The sequence below is a fragment of the Sphaerodactylus townsendi genome, linkage group LG12 (assembly GCF_021028975.2).
Source record: "Sphaerodactylus townsendi isolate TG3544 linkage group LG12, MPM_Stown_v2.3, whole genome shotgun sequence".
In the NCBI taxonomy this organism is placed as follows: domain Eukaryota; kingdom Metazoa; phylum Chordata; class Lepidosauria; order Squamata; family Sphaerodactylidae; genus Sphaerodactylus; species Sphaerodactylus townsendi.
The window spans coordinates 32,140,366-32,166,121 of record NC_059436.1 but is presented as its reverse complement, the minus strand read 5'-3'; the positions used below and the strand labels follow the sequence as shown (position 1 = coordinate 32,166,121).

General features: G+C 41.3%; 1 protein-coding gene across 5 annotated transcripts in view; it reads right to left on the bottom strand.

Annotated features, from left to right (window-relative positions):
- The window catches only part of CRB2 (crumbs cell polarity complex component 2), a 48,981-nt gene extending 46,777 nt beyond the window's left edge, over nucleotides 1-2,204 (bottom strand). For all 5 annotated transcript variants that reach the window (XM_048513350.1, XM_048513353.1, XM_048513349.1 and 2 more), the window contains exon 1: nucleotides 1,998-2,204. In XM_048513350.1, coding sequence (XP_048369307.1) covers nucleotides 1,998-2,046 — 49 coding nt within the window. In that variant the 5' untranslated portion in view covers nucleotides 2,047-2,204. The remainder of the gene's footprint in view (nucleotides 1-1,997) is intronic.
- Between the last annotated feature and the right edge of the window lie 23,552 nt (nucleotides 2,205-25,756).

Below are 25,756 nucleotides of genomic sequence, written 5' to 3'. Positions count from 1 at the left end.
TGTCAAGTACTGGAAAGCAGGCACATATTCAGTGTGTTCCATGCTGGCTATACTAGTGGCCATCTACATCCAGTTCTAATTAAAGGAACTGACTTTAACCATTAAAGCCTTTCATGGTCTGTGACCCACATATATTAAAGATCACCTTGCCCTACATGAAGCACCTGCCAGCTGATGTCTGGCTGAAAGGCCTTGCTCACCTGAAAATTCTATAGTAGGTCATTGAAGTTATGGCTAAAGAAGAACCTTTACAGCTGTGACTATCAGTTTTGGATCCACTTCCCTGCAGTTTGAAAATGTATCAATCAGGGTATAGATATACACATACATACCACTTGTTTGTCAACTTAAAAGCATTTCCAGGATGGCTAAGCCTTTGGCTAACTTGGTTTTTTTAATGGTTGTTGTTTTAACTAGTTGTGGGTTTTTTCCCCAGCTATAAATGAATTCATTGCAACTTTTGCGCCCAACATGTGACTTCTGTGTCTGTTTTTCTGCCTTATAAAATGGGGTAATCATGATTGCCTACCAGTAATTACAGTTTGTTGAAAGGGTTGGAATTCACTTTCATGGAAACATGAACAAGTAAAGTGAAGCATACAGGATCCACTGCGTGATTCGTAGGGTTATCAGGTGCTTGGCAAATGTAATGATTGGTTTTGAATAGCTGTGTGACCCTTATAAACTCTGAAGTAACCAACCTCCTGTTGTTATGATTGGAAAGAAAGATCACCCAAATAACAGTCCTGCAGCACTCTGGCCCATTCATGAGCAACACTGCCTGCTACAGGCCCTTTTTCAGCAACAACACAAAGCCTCCCATCATTGCTTTGCACGCTTGTGCAGTAGCCATGGTTACCAGACACAAAAGAAGCCCTGCTGTGTCCCAGTAACCAGTGGAATTCCAGGCACTAGGAGCCAGCACGTTAGACAAAAGAATGGGGATGAGGGACGAGGGGGAATTTTCAGACAAAACACTCTCCCTCCAACTCCCAAGTCAATGGATGAAGCAAATGAGAGCACAACTCATGCAAGAGAAGTGAAAGGATGAGGCACATTAGCAAGATGCTTGAGGTTGTGACTGTGAGGAAAACTAACAGCCTTCCACCCAAAACTATGTTGTTTGTTTCACTTTCTCACCCTTTCCAATGCAGACCTGCTCGCTAGTATACCTGAATCTTGGCAGAGGAAATCCGCATCTCCCGTTCCAGTGAAAATGCTAGGAAAGCTCCTTAGAGGACCTTACGATCCCTAAATGATGGGAGCAAAAGTCTCTAGGTCAAGCCTTTCCCCCTGCAACAATTGCAGATGATATTCCTGGAGGTCAAACATTGCTTTGTAAAATAATTGAATTTTTATTCCCTAGTTGGATCCCTATTGGAAGTCCTGAACATTTAACTAGCTGACACATCGTTTATGTCAAAATGATCCAAAAAATATTACCAAAATCAGTCAACAGTTTCTCAAGCAGAAGTTCATTTTGCAACAAGAAATTATCCCAGCATGTTCCCGAAAGGTTTTCCCCCCTTTCTGTTCTACCTTTCTCACATTCTGAGTGTCTGTTCAGTGCCCCCCATCTTTCCACCTTCCCCCATATTCCAAGGATCTCACTTATTAGAAACCTGCTCACCAGGTTGCTGGATATATTTTTGCCCAGAAACACCTGCTGACACTGTCACTTAATAATTTCTCTCAACAAGTCATTCTTTTTTTTCTCCTATGGAACTTTGCAAAAAGAATCAGTTTCCAAGCCTGGGTTTGCACTGTCAGAGCATTTTTACACAGCAGATTCAAACCAGTTTGAAATACTCTTACATTTGTAGTGAACACGTGCCCAAGGATTTGGGGAGAACTTGCTGTGCAGAGATTTCAGGCAAACCACACAGAAGCAGTAGCTTCTCCTTCACTGCGTACTTCATCACTGTGGCCCCACAAATTACTAAAATCTGAGCACGTCCCAGTTAACTGTGGAGTAAAAGTCCCAGAACTTCACTTACCCCAAAAGCAGAGGCAGAGAAATAGCAGGAGAGCAGTACTGAACTTCATGGCAGGCTAGCAGGACAGCATATATCTATCCCTGACCAAGAGCAGCTTCAAGAGTGGGTCCTGTTGATGGTCACTGGCTCTCCCCACATCCCAAGCTTAAGAGACAAACAGCACCAGGCTCTCAGATGCTGAGACACTGGCTGCCTCCATGCTTTGCACTAACAGGCTGGACAGACTCACTGTCCACTCGCCACCCTACTGGAGTAAAAGAAAAACACAGCCTGGATTGCACGGACTGGAGGGATAGAAGAGGGTCATGTGCCTGACATTGCCCAAGATTGAACCCTTTAAAAAGAAAAAGAAGAAAAAACCAGGAACTGTGTTTGAATCAGCTGAATGATAGTAAGGGTGTGTGTGTGAAAAGAAAAGCATATTTGTTGATTTTTTGCTTGTCGTGCTCTGATTAAAGAAACCTACCCTGTCTAGGTAGAATGTTGCTGAAAGATTACCATGATTAAGGAAAGGAGGAAAACATACCTTCCCCTACCCAGATGAACCCACAATTGCTAAACTAGTGCTTCAGAGGGATTTCCAAGTACACCAGTTTAATACACTGGAACACAAGAAGTGAGGGTGTAAGAATCCACAGAGCAAAAAGGTCCAGTTAACAAACATTGCCGTCCCAAGCAGAGTTATACCCTTCTAAACCCGTTGATTTCCAGGAAAAATAAATAAAAATAAGTCTGAGTCACTTCTCAGTGTAAAATGGAAGAATTGGGGTGTGTGTGTGTCTTTCTGATTCTAAATATGATGTTTGTTTATTCTTGAATATGTAATTCAGATCTCAGTTAATCAGAAGCTTGAGAGACTTGCCAAATGTTTCTCAGTAAGGGCCAAACTAGATGTGACAGCATCCTTGCGTCTGCCATGGGAACATGTTTATTTTAAAATGATTTTAAATTACTGTGACAGCACAATCTGGATCCTGCCATTTGTGATTTTAAAATGCTGCAAGGGTCCAATTCTGATCTGGCCCACAGTGCAACAGGCTAAGACACTTGCTTTCTCCACCCCACAGGCCCAGTACCTTTTCAAGTACTGAAACGGCTGCGCAGACGCATATACCCATGGCTGTTCTGGCACTTGAAAAGGTCCAGGGGCCCTTGCAGCATTTTAAAAGCACTATTAAATGGCAGAAGCATTCCAATGGTGGAGCACGAAAATGCCATTCCGTCTACTTTGACCCAAAAGTTCAAGACTGAGCAGGGATTCAAACCTGCAGTTCCTACAACCAAATTTCACTTAACTGATCTCTGAAGTTTTTCTGGCATGTACAACACTTGTTGGAAGCACTCGAACTGGATTTATACATTTTAAAATAATACACAATTATCTGCAGGAGCTTTCCGTGCCATAAGTGCTATACTTTTTATCTGGCATCTTAACCTGTGTGTTTTTCACTAGACAGATATTGTAGAGGTTAAACCAGGATCCAGGAGGGGGGCGGGGGCAGATTCAAATCCCCACTATCCCATGACCTTGAACTGGTCACTCTTTCAATCTAATCAACGTCCCCATGGTGTTGCTGTAAGGATAAAATGAAGGAGATGGGAATGATCTTGGAAGCTGCTTTAGGTTCCCATTGGGTAGAAAAACAGGGCACAAATAAGTAAATACACAACTCTTCTAGCAATATGTGCAGCAACCCTACCCCCCCCCCCCATTTTATGAGCTGTTTGGAAGCTGGGGCTATGCGCTGGCAACAAGGCTCTCCCTGAAATTATTACATGTAGATGAGAAATTGTGCTACTGTTGATCAAAAGAGACAATATGTGGATAAGAAGAAATTGACCAAGTTCTTGTGTGACTTCCTAAGGAACAGAAATAAATTTGCAAACAAAAACTCTATCCATATTTATTATTATTAGGCTTTTTCAGCTCGATTCTGCTAAAAAAAATCATAACATATTTCTGGCCCAATAGCTTCAGGAAGCCATCCTTCAGACAGGGAAATTCATACAGCCACAGCTGTGATCAGCTTTTTCCCTATAGGAATGTAGTGCCTTCATCCACCGGTTCGTTGAGCACAATCTCTATAATGTCAAACAGAAAGAGTGTGTTTCCTTCGAGGTACCACAAGGCAAATAATTTTACTCCAGATTTTCCAGTGATCAAATCTGGGCCAAAGAGGATTCAAAGATGTCCTGGAGAAGGGGGGCTATTCATAGATGAAGTCAATCTCAAAAGGTATATTATAAAGTTTGACAGGAACCAACAATCATTCTCAAACTTTTTAAAGCTCATCTGTCGAGGTGACTTGCTCATTCAGGGAAGAGCAGCCTCTAAGGAAAGCATTCATATCAGTTTGGATGCACTGACTTAGAACTAGTTTACTTTGACTGAAGTTTTGATTATACTGACAGCACAAATCAATCATATATAATAATCATTTACTGATTCATACACGTGGTCTCAGTAATCACAACCACCCTGTAAAGTAGGTCAGTAGCACTAACCCAATACCATGTCACATGGCGGGAAAGCTGAGCTATTTATTTAAGCACTGGTTAAAGTACCTCATTCTCTCCATTAGAATGCTTGAGATAACTCTCATCAAAAAATCACACACATCAATAAAAATATATGAGGGTACCCATTAAAATGAGAAAACAATTTAAACAACTAACCAGAATGGGGAAATATATAAATACATACAGTTGTATTAAAATTTAACAATAAAAACAAGGGTTCAGAAAAACACATAATAATCAGGGCAAATAGAAAGGAGGAGAAAGGAAAAAACAAGAGAAAAGCCAAAAGAATAAATGTATCTAGACTTTTTCAGATGTACTCATTTCACACTACTTTGTTTGGCGTGTTAAATGTAATGGTCCCCAGCAAGCATCTCCATGGGAAGGGAAGGAGAAGATAAGAGAGAAGAATAGCAAATACATAGCAGTTAAATTGCTAAATTGTGCAGGAAATTGAAATTCTCCCTGTAGACCCACCCATTGTGTTGACAATTGCTATGTGGAATGTGGCTGTGGGCGAAAAACACCTATTGAGAATGGATTGTTTAAGGCACTGATTTCCTTTTGATGTTTTGGGTACATTTACAAACACACACTTGCAGCAATCCTGTCTGGTAGCTGGTGCCTAGGTTGTGTTGGGGAAAAAACATTGTGTGTGTGGGGTGAGGTGGAGGGGCTTTCTAGCAAGATAAAGGGGATTAGATAAACCAGGAAGGGTCTTGTAGATAAACTCTGTTAACTTTTGATAGCTAAGCTTCTGTACCCAGAAGAATTGAAGTCCCGCATCAGATATGTTCTCCCTTTCTTGAGGGCTGCTAGCATATGAGACCACGTTCCCAGATGGTTGTGGCAGTTCTGTAGTAACTTAAATTTAAAACATTCATTCGCTATAATGCATATGACATTCCAAGTATCATCAAACAACAGCATTCACTATTGTCAACTGCAGTTTGGGAAATTTCTGAAAAATGGTGGTGTTGCCTAGAGGAGGCAGTGTTTGGGGAAGGGAAGAAGGTAAGCATGGATGTGATGCCATATAGTTTATCCTCGGAAATGGCCATTTTCTCCAAGGATACTGATCTCTGTAGTTTGGAGTTCAGGTTCCAGAAAAATTCCAAGTCTCACCTGAAGGATGGTAACACTTCAAGTGACTTTTCCTAGTATATGAGGTATGTGGGAAATGAAGGACAGCCAAATAAGGAGAAATATCCACCTGCTAAAATAAAAACCTATGAGATGCTGTATCTGGTTACAGTGAAGTGACCTCAAAGGTAATTAAGCAGCAGGATCAAATGACTCAGCCTCTAGGAGATGAATTTTTGAATAAGCCTCAAAAATAATGTATAATATGGAAGCAATAAAATATATGAAAGGGGCATGTGATAGATTATTTGTTCTCAGGAATGTGTGAAAAATAAATATTTTGTGTCTTTTGTTGTTTTGTTTGGTGACTTGATTAATTTCCTTGCCTTGTTTCAGGAATTATTTCATGTCATGTCTGATTTTTACACTACGTTAGCCTCGATCTTGATTTGTTTTTAATCATTTCTCCTTGAATTGGAATTTGGCTTTGAACTCAGTGTAGCTTCCCTATTTCTTTCCAGAATCAGATTAATTTTACAGGAATTGAACCCCTCCCCAAGAAGAAGAAGAAGAAGAAGAAGAGTTTGGATTTATATCCCCCCTTTCTCTCCTGCAGGAGACTCAAAGGGGCTTACAATCTCCTTGCCCTTCCCCCCTCACAACAAACACCCTGTGAGGTAGGTGGGGCTGAGAGAGCTCCGAGAAGCTGTGACTAGCCCAAGGTCACCCAGCTGGCGTGTGTGGCCAAAGAGGATGTACAGGCTAATCCTGGAGATTCCCCCAGATAAGCCTCCACAGCTCAGAAGCTGACCCAGAGCTGGGAATCAAACCCGGTTCCTCCAGATTAGATACACGAGCTCTTAACCTCCTATGCCACTGCTGCTCCAGGAATAATGCCCACTAAACTTAACCTTAACATAATTTGATCATTAAAAACGTAATAATTTAAAAATCCTACTCTGCCATGGATCTTACTAGGTGATCTTGGAACAGTCTAACATACTTTACATGGCTGTTGGGATAAAATGGAGGAAAGGAGCGACATCTGCACTGAGCTCCACAGAGGCAGAATGAGACAAAATTTTACTTACTTTGACTTCTGCTCATACTGCTATACATTTTTGTAGCTAGTTTGCATGAGATTCACAGGGAAGAAGAAGAAGAGCTTGGATTTATACTCCACCTTTCTCTCTTAAAAGGAGAGTTAAGGTGGCTTACAAGTTCCTTTCCCTTCCTCTCTCTACAACAGACACCTCGTGAGGCAGGTGGGCTGAGAAAGTTCTGAAAAACTGTGAGTAGCCCAAGGTCACCCAGGAGGCTTCATAAGGAGGAACTGGGAAATAAATCCGGTTCACCAGATAAGAGTCTGCTGCTCAGGAGAAGCAATGGGGAAGCGAACCGGGTTTTCCAGATTAGAGTCAACCACTCTTAACCACCACAGCACGCTGGCTCTCCACAGGGAGGTTTCTTTATAACCGTGATGGCAAACCTTTTCAAGACCGAGTGCCCAAACTGCAACCCAAAACCCACTTATTTATCGCAAAGTGCCAACATGGCAATTTAACCTGAATGCTGAGGTTTTAGTTTAGAAAAAAAAACAGTTGGCTCCAAGGTGCGCATTACTCAGGAGTAAGCTTGGTGATAGTCAGTGGCTTTGCTTTGAAGCAACCATGCAACACTTCAAATGGGTGAATCACAACCCTAGGAGGGTTTAAAAGTAAGCCCCATTGCCAGCAACTGAGCTTACTCCCAGGTAAAGGATTGTGCTTTAGTTCTTCCCATGAAAATCAGTGGGGTTTAACAGCACTTAACAGGGTTACCTACGTCGTGCCCAGCGGCTCAGGTTAGCCTAGATGTGTGTGGGGCGATTTTCCAAACACCCCCCATGACGAACTCTGTGCATTCGTGCCCACAGAGAGGGCTCTGAATGTCACCTCTGGCACCCATGCCATAGGTTCGCCACCGCTGCTTTATAAGATTCCTGCAAAACTACAGAAAGAAAGATGTAGGCGTACAGCGATATATATATATTTAATGCACTGGAGATTTGAGGTTTTTTGTTTATGTGTATGTTTTAACTATCCAGTTGGCCCCAACATCCCAGTCAACATATAGCTGACACTAGAAAAGTTATCTGCAAAATATCAAAAATATACTTTCTGGGTTTATCTGTAAAATAGTATTGAGAGGTTTGAGCTTATGATTATTTTGGCCATGATTTAGAGACTAGCTTGATAAAAGCAAGAGACATACTGCCTAGTATTGAGGTTGGCAAATTCACAAAATACAAGACGAACCACAGTTTGCTTCACAAGGTGGAAGTTTAGCAGAGAGTGGAGGATTAGAAATCCCAACATCGAAAGCACAAGGCAGACTCAAAAACAAGCACGTTGCCTTTTGTACTGGAGCCCCACAAAATGCTTCTGCAGTGCTTAGAGTCTGGCATTTTGCTTTAGATCAGCTTGATTTGGAATGACCATGCCTTAGAGATAAGAGGTCTGCTGGGGGCTGGGGAATTAGACCTGGGCTCCCTACTTGCATTCTGGGATGGCTTGCTAGCTCCGAGTCTCTCTTGGCCTGAAACTAATGAGCCTTGTGCAGGTCAGGCCATCTGCTCCCTTTATTAGGCCATAACAAGCAGAACCCCCTTAATCCTGCTGCCTAACTCTCAGCTGACTTTCTAGCATTTAGAACGGTAATGGGAAGGGGGACAGCTTTTCCAGCCACTCATCTTGGTCCCAGCCAGTCCGCAGTGTATACAACAAACCCACAAACGGTGAATTAAACCGGCTTAGTCCAATTAAGGGACCTTAATATGAGATGTTAAGGTCCCAAGTGGTCAATCTCAGCTCCGCTCGGAGGTTTTTGCAGCATAAGCCTGAAGCCCTGAGTCATCCTTCCCAAAGCCTCACCACACTGGTCAGCGGCGGCGGCGGCGGCGGCGGCAACACAACAGACAAAGCTGCCCCTTAACATAGGACTAAAATTAGAGCCAGGAAGATGCAACTGCCATTCTGTATAACACTCATTACCGGAGGTTTACGTGCACTGCAACACCTAGCTTTCACCCCTAGCCACAAGAACTGAGTAACTGAATTTAACTGGGAAATGGGAGGGAAAGAGTGTTATTTTCTCATTATCCATGAACGGTCCACTCCTTCAAAGGGGTAAAAGGAAGAAGGCTTAAGATCAAGTACGATGACCACTGCAGATTATGCTGCCTCCAATTTACCTGGAAGCCACACCCTCCGAGATGGTGTCATGCCTTCTAATCCTTAATGCACAATGCTAGGCTGTGGCTACTTAATGCTGAAAATAGGTTTGGAGGTTAAAAGCCTTGGTAAGCTGTTAAGGTCCAGGACAGAGCTCTTGTTCAAAAGAAGCCCCACGGAGACACAAGCATAGTATCAGCTGCCAGTTTCTATTTGAATGCCAAGTGAGTCCTTGTAGCAATCCATACTTATTGCAAGGTACGTACATGAGGAATTAAAAAAAAAAACCAATGCTTGCCAAAGGCTACAAGAAAAACAGTTTGCTGTATGCCTTCAAGCTGTTTCAGCAGCTGCCCTCAAGAAACCATATAAAACCTTTTACCTCATGATCTGCCCCCGCCCTCCTTCCCTCTCAGCCAGCCCCACTACAGACAAGATCAGCATGAAATTGATCACCACATCATCTTGCCAGTTCCTAGCCTTGAGTCTTTCCCCCCACCCCACCAGACTCTCTCACATATCAGAGTGCACAACAGCTCTGCACTCTTAGAAACTTCTCCTGCTGCCATATTCCTGTGTGTAAAAATATGCCCAGCCAGAATACCTGAAGTAGTAAAGCCATACACAAAGGGAGGTACTTTCTGGCTATTACGGTTGATCTTTACAAAATGGAGGCAACAAAATGAAACAGGAGTTCACTATTTAGTAATCTGCAACAAGCAAAACCCTATAAACAGAACGGGAACCCTAAAAGAGAGGCCATCACACACCACCTTGTGGTACAAAGCTCTAATTGTTTCATATTTTGGCTGATATTAATCTGAGAGAGCATAAAGGAAAGAAAATGGCTATTACTATTCAATTTTTGTAAACAAAAATCCAAATCAGAGCAGAATTTAATATTATGAATAAATCAGCGATGCCTCTAATTCCTCCACCTACAACACCTGTTTTGGACCAACCGCTAATAAAAAAAAACTGTACATGAGCTGTTGAGTTATACAAGATTTATTCCTGAAGCTGCACTTTTGGAGAAAAGAAGATAAAATAAAGTGAGAAAAATATAGAACACAGTAATTATTCCAGATGGGCAACTGTGTTAGTCTGTAACAGCAAAATGAAACAGTGTTACCTTAATATCCAACAAAATTTACTCCAGCATAAACTTTGGTAAATGAGAGCTCCCTTTATCAGATGCATTGGTGTGTACATCCACTAGGTCAATGTTGTTCTATTCACAACAAAAAGGTCACAGTGGGAATGAGATGCACAAAAGGAGGTTGGCTTAAAAAACCCTAATAAAAACAGTAATCAGATCCCTCACAGTGGGTGATGGCCATCCTCAACCATTATTTATTTACTTAATTTATACTCCGCCACTTGAAGCCGGTTCTCCTAAATACTAATTCAACATGCTAACCACAACCTGGGGAAAAAATAAAGACAAGGGAAAAGTTGTAGCTGACATATTTAGGGCATGTGATAAGGTGCTTAAGTTAAACCAAGTCTTTATGGAGTAAAAGGATATTTTGAAATTTCCTTTTTCTAAATATATTAACATTAGGGTTTAGCCATGTTTACATCTTGAGTATTATTCATAGTACCGATTTCTTGAAAGGCATAGTAACATATTATAGAGGAGCGATGTGCAACTTGGCACCTAGTGCAAAGTAATTATATTTTGCCTCAGATGCCACATCTTTATTAAGCCAGACAAAGATGAAATATTTAACAGATCGGTACCAAGTACTTTCCCCAGAGCTGGGGTTCTAGGTGGGACTAGTAAGAACAGTGAGTTTTCTTGTTTCAACACCTACGAACAAGAGCAATCATTTAAGCAGATTCTCCCCCCCAAAACATGTTTTTATCTGAACACTGATGCAATCCTCAGGGAGAGAACACAGGATGGGATAGCCAGATATCACCAGATCTTGGAAGCTAAGCAGGGTTGGTACTTGAAAGGGAGACCACCAAAGAAGATGCTGCAGAGGAAGGCAGTGGTAAACCACCTCTGCTTCCCACTTGCTTTGAACGCCCCTTGATGCGATTGCCATAAATTGGTTGCAATTTGACAGCACTTTAAACATACACACGCAATGTAACCCTCAAGCTCTTGGGCTCTTTGGAGAAATACAACAAGGCAAGAAGTGACCATTTTATGGTAAAAAGTACATGAAAAAAATCTCCTGCTTTATGGGGGGTTTTTTTGGAGGGGATTTTGTTGCCCAATAAAGAATAGCAGATTTTCTGTACTATAAATGTTTATTGTACAGAGCCCTGTTCCACAAATGTTTATGCCACAATAACTGTTAGATTTTCGGGTACCTCAAAACCCCTTGGTTTTGCTGCAACAGACTACCTCTCAAGAACTTTTCACTATACTTGGAGTGGTGACAGCCACCACCAAAATCCTCCCGGGCATCTCCTGAGATATTTATGCCATATTTTTCCCTCTGGGAAAATTAAGGCTAGCTAAATACAAAGAGTGTTGATCTAAGAATGCTCACAAATATCAAAACAGAAGGACAGAACACGTTTTTAAAGTTTTAAAAGCGATATAATATAAATCAAACAATCTCAAATGCAAAGCCAAGAGAATTACTAATAAATCACAATGTAAATCTACAAATTCTATTGCCATCTTCTGCCAGAAGGTGAAGACTTTTTGATTTCCCTCAGTGATCCTTCCTTCCCAACCAATATTTTAGTTCCTGTCCTTAAGTACAAATTTTAGCTCTTTTTTTGTTTTCATGAGTCATATGTTTGAGGGTGTGTGTGCTGATTTTAATAGCTTTACAATATGATTTTATCATGTATGTTTTAATTTGTTAGCTACCTTGGTGGCCCTCACAGGTGAAGGAAGGTGGGTTATAAATTTTGTAAAATATAAATAAGTAAATAAATTAATTAATAAAATTAATTAATAATTTGAAAATAATTGGGCAGACGTCTACTTGATTAACTGAGAAACACAAGACAATTTCTATGTCAAACCATCCCCAATGTAGTTCCAACTCTACTGGCACTGCAATCATACACAGAGTTATATACTCTTTTAGGACCACTGACCTCAAAGAACTCAGTAGAATTACCAACTTTGAGTTGGGAAATTCCTGGGGATTTGGGGGATGGAGCCTGGGGAAAGTTTGGTTTGGAGAGGAAAGCGGCCTTAAAAGAGTAGAAAGCCATAAAATCCACTCTCCAAAGGAGTGGTTTTCTGAATTGATCTCTGTGGTCCTGAGATTAGCACCCCACCCCCCATGGTTAGCATCCCTGAGTCTTAGATAATTCTAACTCTGGCCCCTTCCGCACACGCAAAATAATGCGTTTTCAAACCACTTTCACAACTGTTTGCAAGTGGATTTTGCCATTCCGCACAGCTTCAAAGAGCATTGAAAGCAGTTTGAAAGTGCATTATTCTGCATGTGCTGAATGAGCCTCTGTTAGGGATGGCAGTCCACTGAAGAATGCCATATGAGAGAGAAAGTGGTTTTCCTAAGGCCACTTGGTGAGTTAATGGGAGAGAAGATTCTTGAACTGTGGACTGTCCACACTACTCATTCCTTATGCCGCTAATGCCCTACCTATTGCCTTAGCTTCTTCGTTGTGGCCTATATTCTTAAGTGACCAAAAATAGCTTCTTTCCATGTGAGACAAGAAAGTGTTACTTATCACATAAAGTGTCAAATCGTAGAAATCGCAACGCTAAAACCTGAATACTTCTGTCATTTAAAACCAATATTGCTCTGTTTTGAAGGCATGTTCTTAATGAAATAATGAAATATTAAAGAAATGATTTGACTTCATTTGTATATATTACTGACCAACCCTCTTTGTGCTGAATGCTGAGATTTCTTTTCTGGGTTATATTACAGGATAATGTTATTAACACAGAACAGCCTACAAGTGGCTGAAGAGGGGAACAAAAAGACCCAGCTTGAATTTCTGTAAACAAAAGTTAATTATTAGAAGCATCATTTAAACCCAAACCTAAGGACTAGATCAGCATTCATTTGCCAATTATTGTCTGCTTATTCACATTTGGCAAGAAGCCTCAGTGTTAGCCTCTTCCTTCCTCTTACTGCGGTTGCAGAAAGCTAGTGAAAGCTACCTAAAAGTACCACAGAATAGTTTTTTCTGACCCAGCAGCTAGCTGGAATTTATTCCAGCAAGATTGGGGAGCTACCAGTTCTGAACTGCAATAGCTCAGGGTGTCAGAGAAGAAGCTGCTTAGCCAGTAAGAAATTAGTTCACCAGGCCTTTTGAACACATCCTAATCCCTAGCTAGGCAGCTGTTAGCATATCTGTATTCAGAGTAAAGTCCCTATCATCTGTCAAAGGGGAGAGGAGACCTACTCAAAATAGTTTGATCTGACCAAGCACACAAGGAGCTTACTAAAGGTCATGGCCTTATCAGAAACCCTTCAAGACCAAGATTCCCAACATTGCTACCTGCACACACTGGGAATTCATCAGAAGCCTGTCTGGATTCCTGGCCCTGTAAATTGATTACAGACATAGAGTATTCCTTACCCAATCTTCCATTTATGATTGTGCAGTTCATGTAAGGCAAATTGTTAAACTATAGATTAAAAGGGGAAGCTACCTACTGGCAAGCTAATTTTTGAGTGGGCACAGTGGAAATTACTCAAGGACAATGGCATGCAGACAGCCTGCAGGGTTGGAAACCTTGGAGAAAATATTTAATTGAACTTTGTGAAAGCAGTGAAATCATGGCTTTGTGATCTTGTTCTGGGGGACAGGGGAGGTTCCTAGGCCACCATGCACAAAACATCTAAGCAAAGCTAAATCCTACAGCTAAAGAGTGGCCAGATTTTAGAGTATTACAGTTTACCTACTCCTCACAGTCTTCTGCAGAGGTAAAATCTCAAGATGGAGATCATAACCAATAGCAAAGCTTTCCCCCTATTTGCTCCATGGTGATGTGTGTCATTTTCTATCCCTGATGCATCAGGATTAGGTAAGCTGTACCCTTTTGTCTACCGGCAGCCTTTATCAGGTGCCACCAGCCTCTGACCCTTCTTTGCTAGGTTCTCTTTCAATTAAAGTTAAGATGCCCTTTCTTATTTCTCCTTGATTCTCTGGAGGTCAGGTAAACCTACTTACAGATCTCCACTTCAAGCAAGAAATTCAGTTGGAACTCCTGGAACAGCAGATTGTGCAGGAGTCAAGTGTCATTAAGCTCAATATTTGTTTAAAATATTTATTCTTTGGACTTTCAGTTTCAAGAAGCTTTCAAAGCAATTGTCAACAAATACAAAATTGCAAACAATAACAAATTAACATTCTGTTTCTAACAATAAATAGGGCTGTTTTACAGACAAATAGTGCTTTTTACAGATAAACATTAAACATTAATCTGGACTGAATGCCTATGTATTAATTTTTATCCAGCTTAGTATCAATCTTTGGCCCCTGCTGTTTAGTACATTGCCAAACAGACAGACATGCCCATCTGGTAGTAGACCTGGGAAACAGAATACATATCTGAGCTAGGTAAAATAAAATGTTGCTGAATCAGGTATTACATCCAAACAACACATTCCACTGCAACTGGACATTCTGGATTGTTTCAGATTTTAAAGCCCACATTCTAGCAGCATGTTAATAATTTTTTAAGTAGCAGTGTAGTAAAGAGGAGTTCCATGTTATAAGTGAAGCAGAACCTCGCCAGTATCATATGTAGTCACCACCAGAGGGCAGCAGCTAGCAACTATTATGGACGCTGCCTTTTCTCCCACAGCTTGTAGCAATGTCATCCCAGGACACTGCAGGTTTGAAGGTTGAAGGCTGGGACAAGGCATGTGAGCAAAATACCAGGGATCATAATTGTGGATGCCTGCATATTCTCAACTATCCCAGCTGCAGCTCCTGTATAATGCTGCACACAGCCCAAATTCTTTTATCTGTGCACAGAAAGAATATGATCTCTTTGCTTCTGCCCTGCACACACTCAGGGAAATTATACTATAGTCAGCACGCACCTGCCTGTTTATTAAGGACTGCTTTCAATCTAGAAAAATGCAGTTAAAGTGATAGTGCTCCTAAGGGGCTGGTCACTGGCTACACATCCACTGCAGCATAATCCATAAAAATAAATAGCTTATAAGGGCAATGGCTTACCTCCAACAATTTGTTCCGGACTCTGGCATTATTACCTGCCTTCCCTATTCTGATTCTGATAGTGCCTGTCTTAAGCCACCTGATTTCAATTCAACACCATTTTCTAAGCTTGGTTGATGTTCCTGGTTTTAACTCATCATAGTAACTCCCATTCTTCATGGCCTCCAAATATTCTGAGTCTTAAATCACTCCAAACATTTTCCTGATTCAGATTTATCAGCCTTGAACTAATTTTTTAAACCTAATTTCTTGCTCCATCTATCCAACCGCTCAGTTCTTGTGATCCTGGATCCAGGCAGCTTTCAGATGATGCCCTTGGCATCGTGCTTGTGGCCCTGTACTTGACTCAAGCCAAGCCACAAGCATCCAGTGGTGACAAGCTGCTAAAACTCAGGCATGAAAAGGACAGAAGCCACAGCTTCCAGCTACTATGGCAAATTATAAATAGTATGTTGGCAATTAAACACTGGGAGATGCTGACAAATTACAACTTTCCATTGCTGGCTAAACAGCAGAGCAGGGGTAGCACAAAATAAAGTTAGATTACACTAGGAACCCTGCGCAAATCTCTTATGAAGGTGAAACACAAAATAGCACATTTGGAACATGTAGCATATGCATAAATTTGGTAAGCCTATAATCAGGCCCTCAGGCCCAAATGAGCCATTCCTTTATGAGAACTTAGGACGGCAACACTTAGCCTCCAAAAGTGAGGCAAAAGGAATATTTTTCAAACGCATGGGCAAAGTCGACTGCTATGTTTTCTTGTGACAAAACCTCTGAACATGGAGGCTATCCCAAATATTGGCCAGGAATGTCCTGCTGGAATGTCCTGCTGTAGCTAAGCCATTGCATGAACAGAAAATCAGCTAGAAATCATACAGAAGGTCATTTAAGCTGTTTCAAGGAAGAACAATGTACAAGTGTGACAAACGAACAAGATTTTTGATAACTCTAACGACATATTACCAGTATTTTTGCCTACGTAGAACTAAGCAGTACAGCAGGAAGCAGCATCAATTGCAACCTCAGAGGTTCAAAGAACAATGTTATATGGCACTGTTAGTCATCACAGCAACATGTACACATCCAGTATTATACTCCCTTTAACGTTCTTCTATAAAGAAGAAAGGGCACAACAAACATTCCTGATTACTTCTGTGTCCCTACTACCAGTGACAATCTCATGACTATGCATCGGATGGGCTTGTAACTCTTGATCAACTTTTCTGAAAGTGTATACATGACCAATTAAATATACATGACAGAACAATTACCTTTCTTGTGGCAGTTGTTGGGAGTGGGGCCCAAATCACACACATACATTAATCTGCTACAGTCCGTGGAAAAGTGAGTAGTCATTAGAAGAGTTCTCGTGTGTTGATGCCCAGGAGAAAATGTGCGCGTTGCTGTTCTACTTCCAGGAAGGATTTGCCCAAAAAGAAGATTGTTAATGGGAGAATGTTCTTCTTTTCTGAATTTGCAGCCTTGTCAGATATATAGAAGATGAGTTGGAAAATGCATTTCAGGATCTAATGGAAGTATATTAAACCAGACAAGAAATGGAGGGAGGAAAATCAGCCCAGAGGGGTAGATGTATTCAGAGGCTCTACATAGCAAAGTTTTTCCTGGCATGTTTTTTGGTGGCTTGTAAGTAGAGGTCAGTTATTAAGACAAGACAAACAGCCTAGTTTCTTCTTGTTATTGGTGCTGTATTTCTGTGAAATGAGATTTTAGCTGATTTTAACATCTGCATTGAGTCTCATTGATTGGGGAAAAAGCTGGACATAAATATTTAAAAATAATAAATATTTCTTCTGCCTCTTGTGTACTAGTTTCTGTTTTACATGTGCCCTGGAAAACAAATACAGTGGAACCTCGGTTTTCGTCGATAATCCATCCAGGAAACCTCAGCGAAATCCGAAACCAACGAAAACTGAGGCAAACGCTGGCAAGCAATGGAACTGCATGGGTCACCATTTGTTGCCACAAAATTAGTGTGTGCACACTGATGAAAACCTACGAAAACTGAAGCAAATGGCGAAAACCAAGTCAAAATCTTCAAGGAAAGAATCGATGAAAACCGACGACGACGAAAACCGAGGTTCCACTGTATACTTATTTCTTTTGCAAATTCTGATAATATTGTGATAAAATTAAACAGGAGTTTACTAGTACCATAACGTCTAACAAAAGCTATTCCAACATGGACGTGCATAAGTCAGAACATCAGATGTATACAGGTGAAATGGCAGATATCAGAGGAATAACTGCAAAGTGAATCATTTCTCGTCACTGAAAGGTCAATAAGCTTCTACTCCATTCTATAAGCTATTGATTGCAGCTGACATGTCCAGAGAGGAATTTCTATTCTATTCTTGTCTTGTTCTAATTCTATTAAACCCTAGCAAGGAAATAAGCACCAAGGGCTGTACAGAAACAGATGCAGCAATAGCAAACTCAAACACAGAGCTAAATTCTCCAGAACTCTGATATTCTTCGATAATTGTATAACCCTAATTGGAAGAAATGTCATTGACATTGCTGATTTAGATGGAAATCTCAAGAAAATAAGAAAGCAAAGCAAAATACCAAATGTATTTAAAAAAGTAAGAATATGACAACACATGCCAGAGTTCAACATGTACAACTTCTATTCCACCTTCTGCCTCTTGTGTACTAGTTTCTGTTTAACGTGTGCCCTGGAAAACAAATATACTGATTTCTTTTGCAAATTAATTCTTGGGATCATTGGAATTTGGATATTACATACAGATAACCAAGTCTGCAGGCTGCAGTCGGGGGAGGGGGGGGCGGCACTGGTGTCATGCACAAAGACAAAAAATTTCACAATGGAGTATATTATGAATGTCTGTCACAAATATAATTCTTATTTGCATGAGTTCTTTGAGCACTAACCCTTCAGAACAAGATGGCACCCATGAACTGACCACAAGGCCTGATTAATTTAAGAGATGTTGGCCTCTACAATGTCCTGGGACATCTGTTGATGTGAGTGAAGGTCCCTTCTGTGTGACACTTTTGCTTTGCATGTGCGCAGACCAAGATTGAGCCATCTCAGTAATGTAAATGTTCCCTGTGAGAATGGTACTGAGCAAAAAATATTTTTTTTTCAAATGTGGGCCCTTTCCCCACTTACCTTAAGCCCCGCGCTACTCTCCACAAGTAGCACGGGGTCCCACTGCACTCCCCACGTCAGGGGCGGCAACAGCGCAGCCGCCCCGACGCTGCCGCTCTTGTGCCTGCTCAGTGCACGGCATCCCTGGCGCTGTCGAAAACGGCATCTTTGGATGACCCCGCCCAGAGCACGGGGTTGTGGGGACGCCCAGACGCGCGCCAGGGATGCCGCGCGCTCAGAGCAGCCCGCAGCGACGGTGGCAGCAGGAGAAGTGGGGAAAGGCCCGTGGTTAGGAATGCTCCTGCTATTACAACTGATCTCCAGGTGACAGACACCAGTTCACCTGGAGAAAATGGCCAATTTGGAAGGTGGTTCTACGGCATTCTACCCCACTGAAGTATCTCCCCTCTGCTCTCCTCAGACCCCACTCCCAAACTCTACAGGTATTCCCAGCCTGGAGCTGGCAACCCTATATGTGGTTGTCAAATTTAACATTCCACCAGTTGTGCAGTTAGTGATGCCGCACAGCAGAAAATATCTTAGTATATCACCATTAACACAACAACACCAGCATTTACAAATCAGGATCCCTGTACAACAGAAGTATCTATTTTACCCTAATCATCTTTCAAACTGAACGAAAATTGGGTGTCTACTTTCCTTGTTACTTTTGTGAAGGAACAGAAATAATTTCTCCTGGAAGCCCTCCTCTATCTTTTAAGGAAAACATATTCTGTGTATGTTCAGTCAGTCTATCACTGTATTATACATCCTTGACAATAGGTTGTTTTGCAAGAGAAGGCTCTCAATTATTTCTTTCTATAATGTGAAAAGGATAAGGAATTCATGCCATACTAATCAACCAATAACATAAATAGTGTTTTTTAATCAGCAACTTTATGGCTCAGGCTTAACGATTATGAATGTTGGTAGCTGGCCACTAGCTAATGCAGCCTGGGCCCACATAGCACTTGCTTATCCAACTAGATCAATTAGCAGTAATAAAACTTTGCCACTTATTAGAAAGCAATAACTCCTTGGAGATGGCTTGTGCACACACCAGCACCTTGTTTTGGCATCAGAACCAATCACACAAACCTCATGGGAATGAGGATTGGAGGATTCATTTATAATCCTTCACGCAGAGCTATGTTTTACTGCAAAGGCCAAACCTCTGACTGTCATTAACAAGCCCTGTTAATTCTCACCAGCAGGAATTCATTGTGAGCTGGAAACTATCTCAAGGCTTTTCCATGAAGGTATCTACAAAAGGAACAAATCTGCATGTGTATCAAAGGGACCCTTGGCCTGTATTGGGGGGGAGAAACCAAGGTGGAAAAGATGAAGCAGAAATAAAACCAGATGTGGCATTTGATGGACACAGTATACTTCAGCCTACCAAAAGGTTAACAAATAATGTGGAAGAACTGTTGCTAATGGAGAGGGACCAGCTGGAACTACCCCCATCACTCACTAGGAAGAGCCAGACTGTTTCTCCACTTGTGACCTGATCTAAGAAGCTGAGAGAAATGTCATATGATGTTGTCCAGAGTTATTTTTAAAGGATTCAAGCCACAGCCTCCTTGAATTTCAGAAATACCAAAAATCATTATACTTGCAGATTCATTCTAATATACATGGGTATTTCAAATGAAAGATTTAGGGCAATATTAAAGATTGGTATCTGGTTTGTTTTGTACACTACATGCACCAAATCAGAAAATCCTGTTAAAAAATGAAAACTAATGCAGACTATGATGAAAAATCAGAGCTTTTTGCCTGTTATATCAAAGAATGAACTACCCCAAAGTGATTATTTGTCAAGATTATTTATTTACTGAACTAAATTTACTGAATCATGAAGACAGCATCTCAAAGTAGACAGTAAGTTTCACACCTGTGAGTTAAGTGTTAAATATTTCACACTCAGGCTGAGCGGCTGCGTAAGCATTAACTAGACTGATGAGGCTTATTTCAGAGTAAATATAGTTACCTTTTCACAGTGTCTTCAGGCTACAGACAATCAGTGGCAGCTTCCAAGTTTTCTGTGCCAAGTGTCAAGACGTATATCCCTCAATCCAACAGAGCTATAAACTGTATTTTTATGTATATTCTGCTGTCAAGTCAGAGTCCAATAGAACATCTCAACACACATGCAAAGTCAATTACATCAGAAGAGCAAAAAATAGATGTAAGCTACTTTGAATGACTAATATTGTTGTTTTTACTCACCAAGACATGTTAAAACAAATTAGTCAATACAAAGATGAAATCACTGAATGTAAGAAATCTATTTCTGATATTACTTATCATTAGTTTAACTCCTGGTAGGAAGCTAGGCACCCTACAAAAAAACCAAATGTCATATGATATTGTCCAGAGATAGGACTTGGCTTTACAATGGAATAGTTATGGTGCCCACTGGGTACAGAAGGAATATGTGGACACAGAAGTGTCAAAGAAAGACCCTATAGAAGAAAATTAATTTATTTTAAGGCTTGGACCCCACACAAACCCCACTATTTGGCCTAAAACATTTATCTGGGAGAGAATATAGGCAGGAAAGGAAGCGTGGAGATGGTCATTTCTAGTATTGACTATTGAAATAACAGCTGTAGAGAGTATATCAAAGTTTTTCAAATGCAAAAGGCCATCCTGGCCAGAAACAATGAAGCCGCCGCAAAGGTGAAAAGAGACTTGAAATGCAGGAAACTAGAGAAAGTATTCCTGATGACCCTAGGAAGAAAAGTTTTGACCCACAGAGGAAAGATGAAATCCCTTTAGCACAGAGGGAGGGGGGGCATTTTGTGTGATTCTATCTGGAAGATGGAGCTGCCACACCTGGGCTCCATCTTGATAGCTGCCGCTGCCACGTGGTGCAAGCAAAAGTTTGATTGCTCAAACAAATTGACCCCCAAGGTAATGGAAAGCGTTTAGATCACTGCAACGTCTAAGCTTCAAGGGCCTGCCCTAGAATAAGGTTGGTAGGGCATTCACAGAATCAAGGGATGGGGGATTGAGTGTCTGTACCTTTCTTTTGGATCCCTTGTCATCAATCAATTGCTATGTAGAATGTGTGTGGTGATTTATGTACAAATTAATCCCCACAGGTTTGTAACATTTTGTTCCAAAGCTTCTTCCCTTAGGGCAGCGGTGGCCAACCTATGGATGCTGGCAGGGGCTGAAGGGAATGGTAGTCAATGAACATCTGGAGCATCACAGGTTGGCCACCCCTGCCCTAGGGCATCAGAAGATCAATCAATTACCCACTCCCCTTTCCCTGCTTTTCCCTCATCTTTTCCCCTGACATCTGCTGCAGGGTGGCAATTACTCTCTGCAGAGGATTCAGCTTTTGACAGCCTGTGTTTCCACCTAGTCCCCATGATGTGGATCATGGGTGCATTTTTTAAAAAAATTGCATGCAATTAAACGAATATATCTGTGAGGGCTCTGAAGTTACACTGTCATGTTGGTTGCCAGTGTATGCGCATCAGAAGAGCTAATGCCCCCTGCTTTCCAGATGGAGGGAAAAGGAATCATGTGAGGGGAAAGTGGAGAGAAGTAGAATGGACCGGAGGCAGGCATGACACACTTGTGCAGGCTCAGATTCCCAGCAAATCGGAGGAAAAGGTTGAAGTTTGTCTGAATCAGGAAGTTCTGTGCTTTTGCCGATCAAAAGCAGAGCAGCGTTAGAACCACTACATAAGTGAAAATCACACTCAGATAATGTAATGAATATGTTGCATGATTGAAAATCTGCCCTGATGAGAAGGTAGGCTTTTATTAAAAGACACGCTGAACTAACTTTTCCTGTTTGTTAAAAGACACACTGAACTAAGTTTAGCTGTCTGAAAATCACTTATGAATTCCAGGATCTGCTTATAGCCAATGCAGGTTATTTTAGGCCAGTTTTAAGCTGTGCCCAAAGGCTATCCAAGCCAGATCTGGACATACAATGAAAAAAATCAGTGTTCATAATCTCCCATAATTTTTTAGGTTTTAAGAGAAACCCCTTGGCACCTCACTATACTCAAAATAATGCCATAGGACTATGATAGCTAACCTTTTCGAGACTGAGTGCCCAAATTGCAACCCAAAACCCACTTATTTATCGCAAAGTGCCAACATGACAATTTAACCTGAATACTGAGGTTTTAGTTTAGAAAAAGCAGTTGGCTCCAAGGCGTACATTACTCGGGAGTAAGCTTGGTGGTAGTCGGTGGCTTTGCTTTGAAGCAACCATGGAACTTTTCCAATGGGTGATTCACGACCCTAGGAGGGTTTACTCAGAAGCAAGCCCCATTGCCAGCAACCGAGCTTACACCCAGGTAAAGGATCACACTTTAGTTCTTTGCATGAAAATCAGTGGGGTTTAACAGCGCTTAACAGGGTTACCTACACTGCTTCCCCAAAACTAGGTCTTAGGTTTAATGCTAATAATCGAGCCCAGCTGCCTAGGCCAGCCTAGATGTGTGTTGGGGGGGGGGGGACTCTGTTTGCGCGTGCCCACAGAGAGGGCTCTGAGTGCCACCTCTGGCACCTGTGCCATAGGTTCGCCACCACTGCCATAGGAAAAGGCTGCAGCTTGGGATACACAGCAGTTAAGCTCTCCCTTGTCTGCCAAATAATTGAATATACATGAAAGTCAGTGTGGCTTTACTTCACTTTAATTATTCATGGGTCTTGAATTACACATGGATGGGGGCAAACAGGACCTCTGGTAGGAATACAGCATAATACTATTTGTTCAGGCTGTGGATGTGCCACTATGTAGGGATTAATTCATACAAAGCAAGTCCAACATTTTTTTAAAGAATCCCAGCATATGGGCTTTCCTAAGAAATGCAGCAGAAATTAAAATCAGCTCTGCCCGTAAGTCTTGCCAGTCCACCACAGCAGTCAGACAACAAATTCACAAATGCTCTGAAACATGCAACAATTCCAGTAGAAATTTATTGCTTTGGTAAGTGATAATAACCAGAAAATGTGGGGAAGGGGGATGTTTAACCCTTCCCTTCCCTTGCTTTTTGCTTTTCTTTTTCTGTTTTTTTTCCCTGTACTGGTTTGCAGTGATGGCTGTTAGTTTTGCCATCACTGCTGTGGCCTCTGAGGGAACTTATTAAGCAGTCAAGAGTGTTGATGAAACCTGGGGCCATTCAATCAAACTATTGCGATGCTTGGACATAAAGTTCCTCAATCCTATCTGTGGCAATATCAACAAAGGTTTGGCCAGAAGATTCAAGGACAACATGTTTTTTTTAAAAAAACCCTGCAGATCTTCTCAAGTACAAGATATCAGACAGGCCATCAATAACAAACTCCAGCATACCCACAGGGTGACTGGTTCATCATTTCTTTCTTGTTCCGTTCCCAGAAAACAAACACACAAACCTTTGCTTCCTATCTCAGTGCTTACATCATTAGACTCCCCGCTTTCCTCTTTTCTGCATGTCTATTTCCTCCACAGGAAATTTTAGGGAATCATTAGGGAAAAAAAGAAAACGAGAGCAGAAGGTAGAATATTATGCCTTCAAAGTCTGTGTGCTGAATCTCTTGCCCTCACAGACAATTGTTTTGAGCTAGGGGAAAAAATCTGAAAATTAATTTCTCATTTTTTTAAAGGGGTTTCTGCCTTTGGTAGCAGCAGTCTTCTTTACCTGAAAGGACAGCAGCGGCATCTGTTTCCTGATTAACGCAGTGGCTGGCTGCCAGGCAGAGGCTATGCCAACAGGCAATGATAGCAAACTACCACTTGGTGGCAGAGGTTAGATACTTCAATTACATTTCCAAGGCATATATCATCCCTGCTTCTTCTCTGCTCAAGGTGACTCTCAAGAACTCTTCTTTCTCCTTTCTAATTACCATACATATTGATAAGCAAGTTACAGATTCAGACTTAAATGCTTATTCAGTTCTCACTTTGAGGTGCAGCAGAATAAACAGGATCAGATCAAGCAACTGTCATTGTGGTTCAAGGCACTGTCACAGGTTTGCTTTCTGTTTACTTTTTGCCTGGCATGATCCATCTCATCTAGGGGTTAAGCTATGACATACCACAGGAATCCTCTTAATAGGAGCAACATGATAAGAATACTTCTTATGTTAAAAGCTAATTGCTTGGGCTGCTTTGTTTGCCAGGAGCAGCACCAATGAAATCATACATTTCCCAGACTTACCTGCAAAGTCACTGGGACCAAGTCTGTGTATTTCTAGATGGCCATGCTAAATTAAGGATACACCATTTCATTCTCAAATAAAGGCCGTAATAAATAAATAAGTAAATAAATAAATAAATAAATAAATAAATAAATAAATAAATAAATAAATAAATAAATAAATATCTATCTATCTATCTATCTATCTATCTATCTATCTATCTATCTATCTATCTATCTATCTATCTATCTATCTATCTATCTATCTATCATTCTCAAATGAAAGCTCACACTATATAAATACAGTCTTAAAGTCTCCAGGAATTCAGTTAAGTTTCAAAAGTCTAGCACAAAGCTCTTCATTCAGAAAGAAACATAGATAACAACAGAATCTCCTGACACCAGTATGCAACCATTCTTCATTTCCAGAAATGCTATCCCAGTCACAAATCAATGGACAGCCACAGACACCCCTGGCCAGTGTTTCTGGGGCCACTGTCTGCCCTGTGAGCTGCTGTTCAGCAGCAACCTCTTCGTGTGTAGATGTGTTTCCTGAGAACACAGCATGTTTCCTGTAGGAATCTCTCGACTATTCATACCCTTCTGATTTACATGGCGAGGAGCAGAGGTGTCCCTAATCCTAACAATCGTCTGATTATTTCAGCAGCTTACATCGAAATCAGTCTAATAATGCATGGCATAGACACAGAGTAGATTATTTTTGTGTGTATCAGCTTTCAGCATCCCCCTCATTCTTTCAGTGTGTTTTTCAATTGTCAGAGTACAAGACATCTAATCGCCTCATACCTGACTTAGTGCCAGACTGGATTACCTGAATTCCAGAAGTGTACATGGAGGCTTTGCTCACTCCCTGTGCCTTGTGTCCTCTAGCACTTTATCTACAAAGTCCCTAGAAACCTTGAGCAGGATAATGTCCCTGTACTTACTAACAGAAGCCACAGACTACATGCAACTGATTCACATTGGCCCTTGCCTTATCACTATACTGATGGCACAAGGCTGTCTGCCTGTCGCTGTCACAGATCCCATTAAAGAAGGTTCTTTGTACTGTACCAGCACTGTACAGGGTCAGCTTGCATCTAGTGGCCTCCTTCCAACATTTAAAGTCATCAGCAAGTCAATGGGGACAACTGACCATTAATCTCAGTGGGACAATTCCTGGTGGGCCTCTGTCCCGGAGGGCCTCTGTCCCTTGAGTTCTCCTTCAGGGCATATTCCTCTATTTTTCTCTGGGCTTCTCTGGCACTTTCAGCTCAGCATAAACTTCTTGAACAGAAGAAATAAAGCTATAAAAGTTGCGACTTCTCAGTTCAGATCAGTTGTGCTTGTTTACGGTTATTTGACCAGCAGAAGTTGCTATTTCTCTAGTAAGTATGCTATGTTTAGAATTACAGCCAGAACACTATATATGATTGCTTTGAAGCAATGGCCTAATAAGAACACATAAATCACCAGAACTGCCTCAATGGGGGCAGAGTCTTTCTT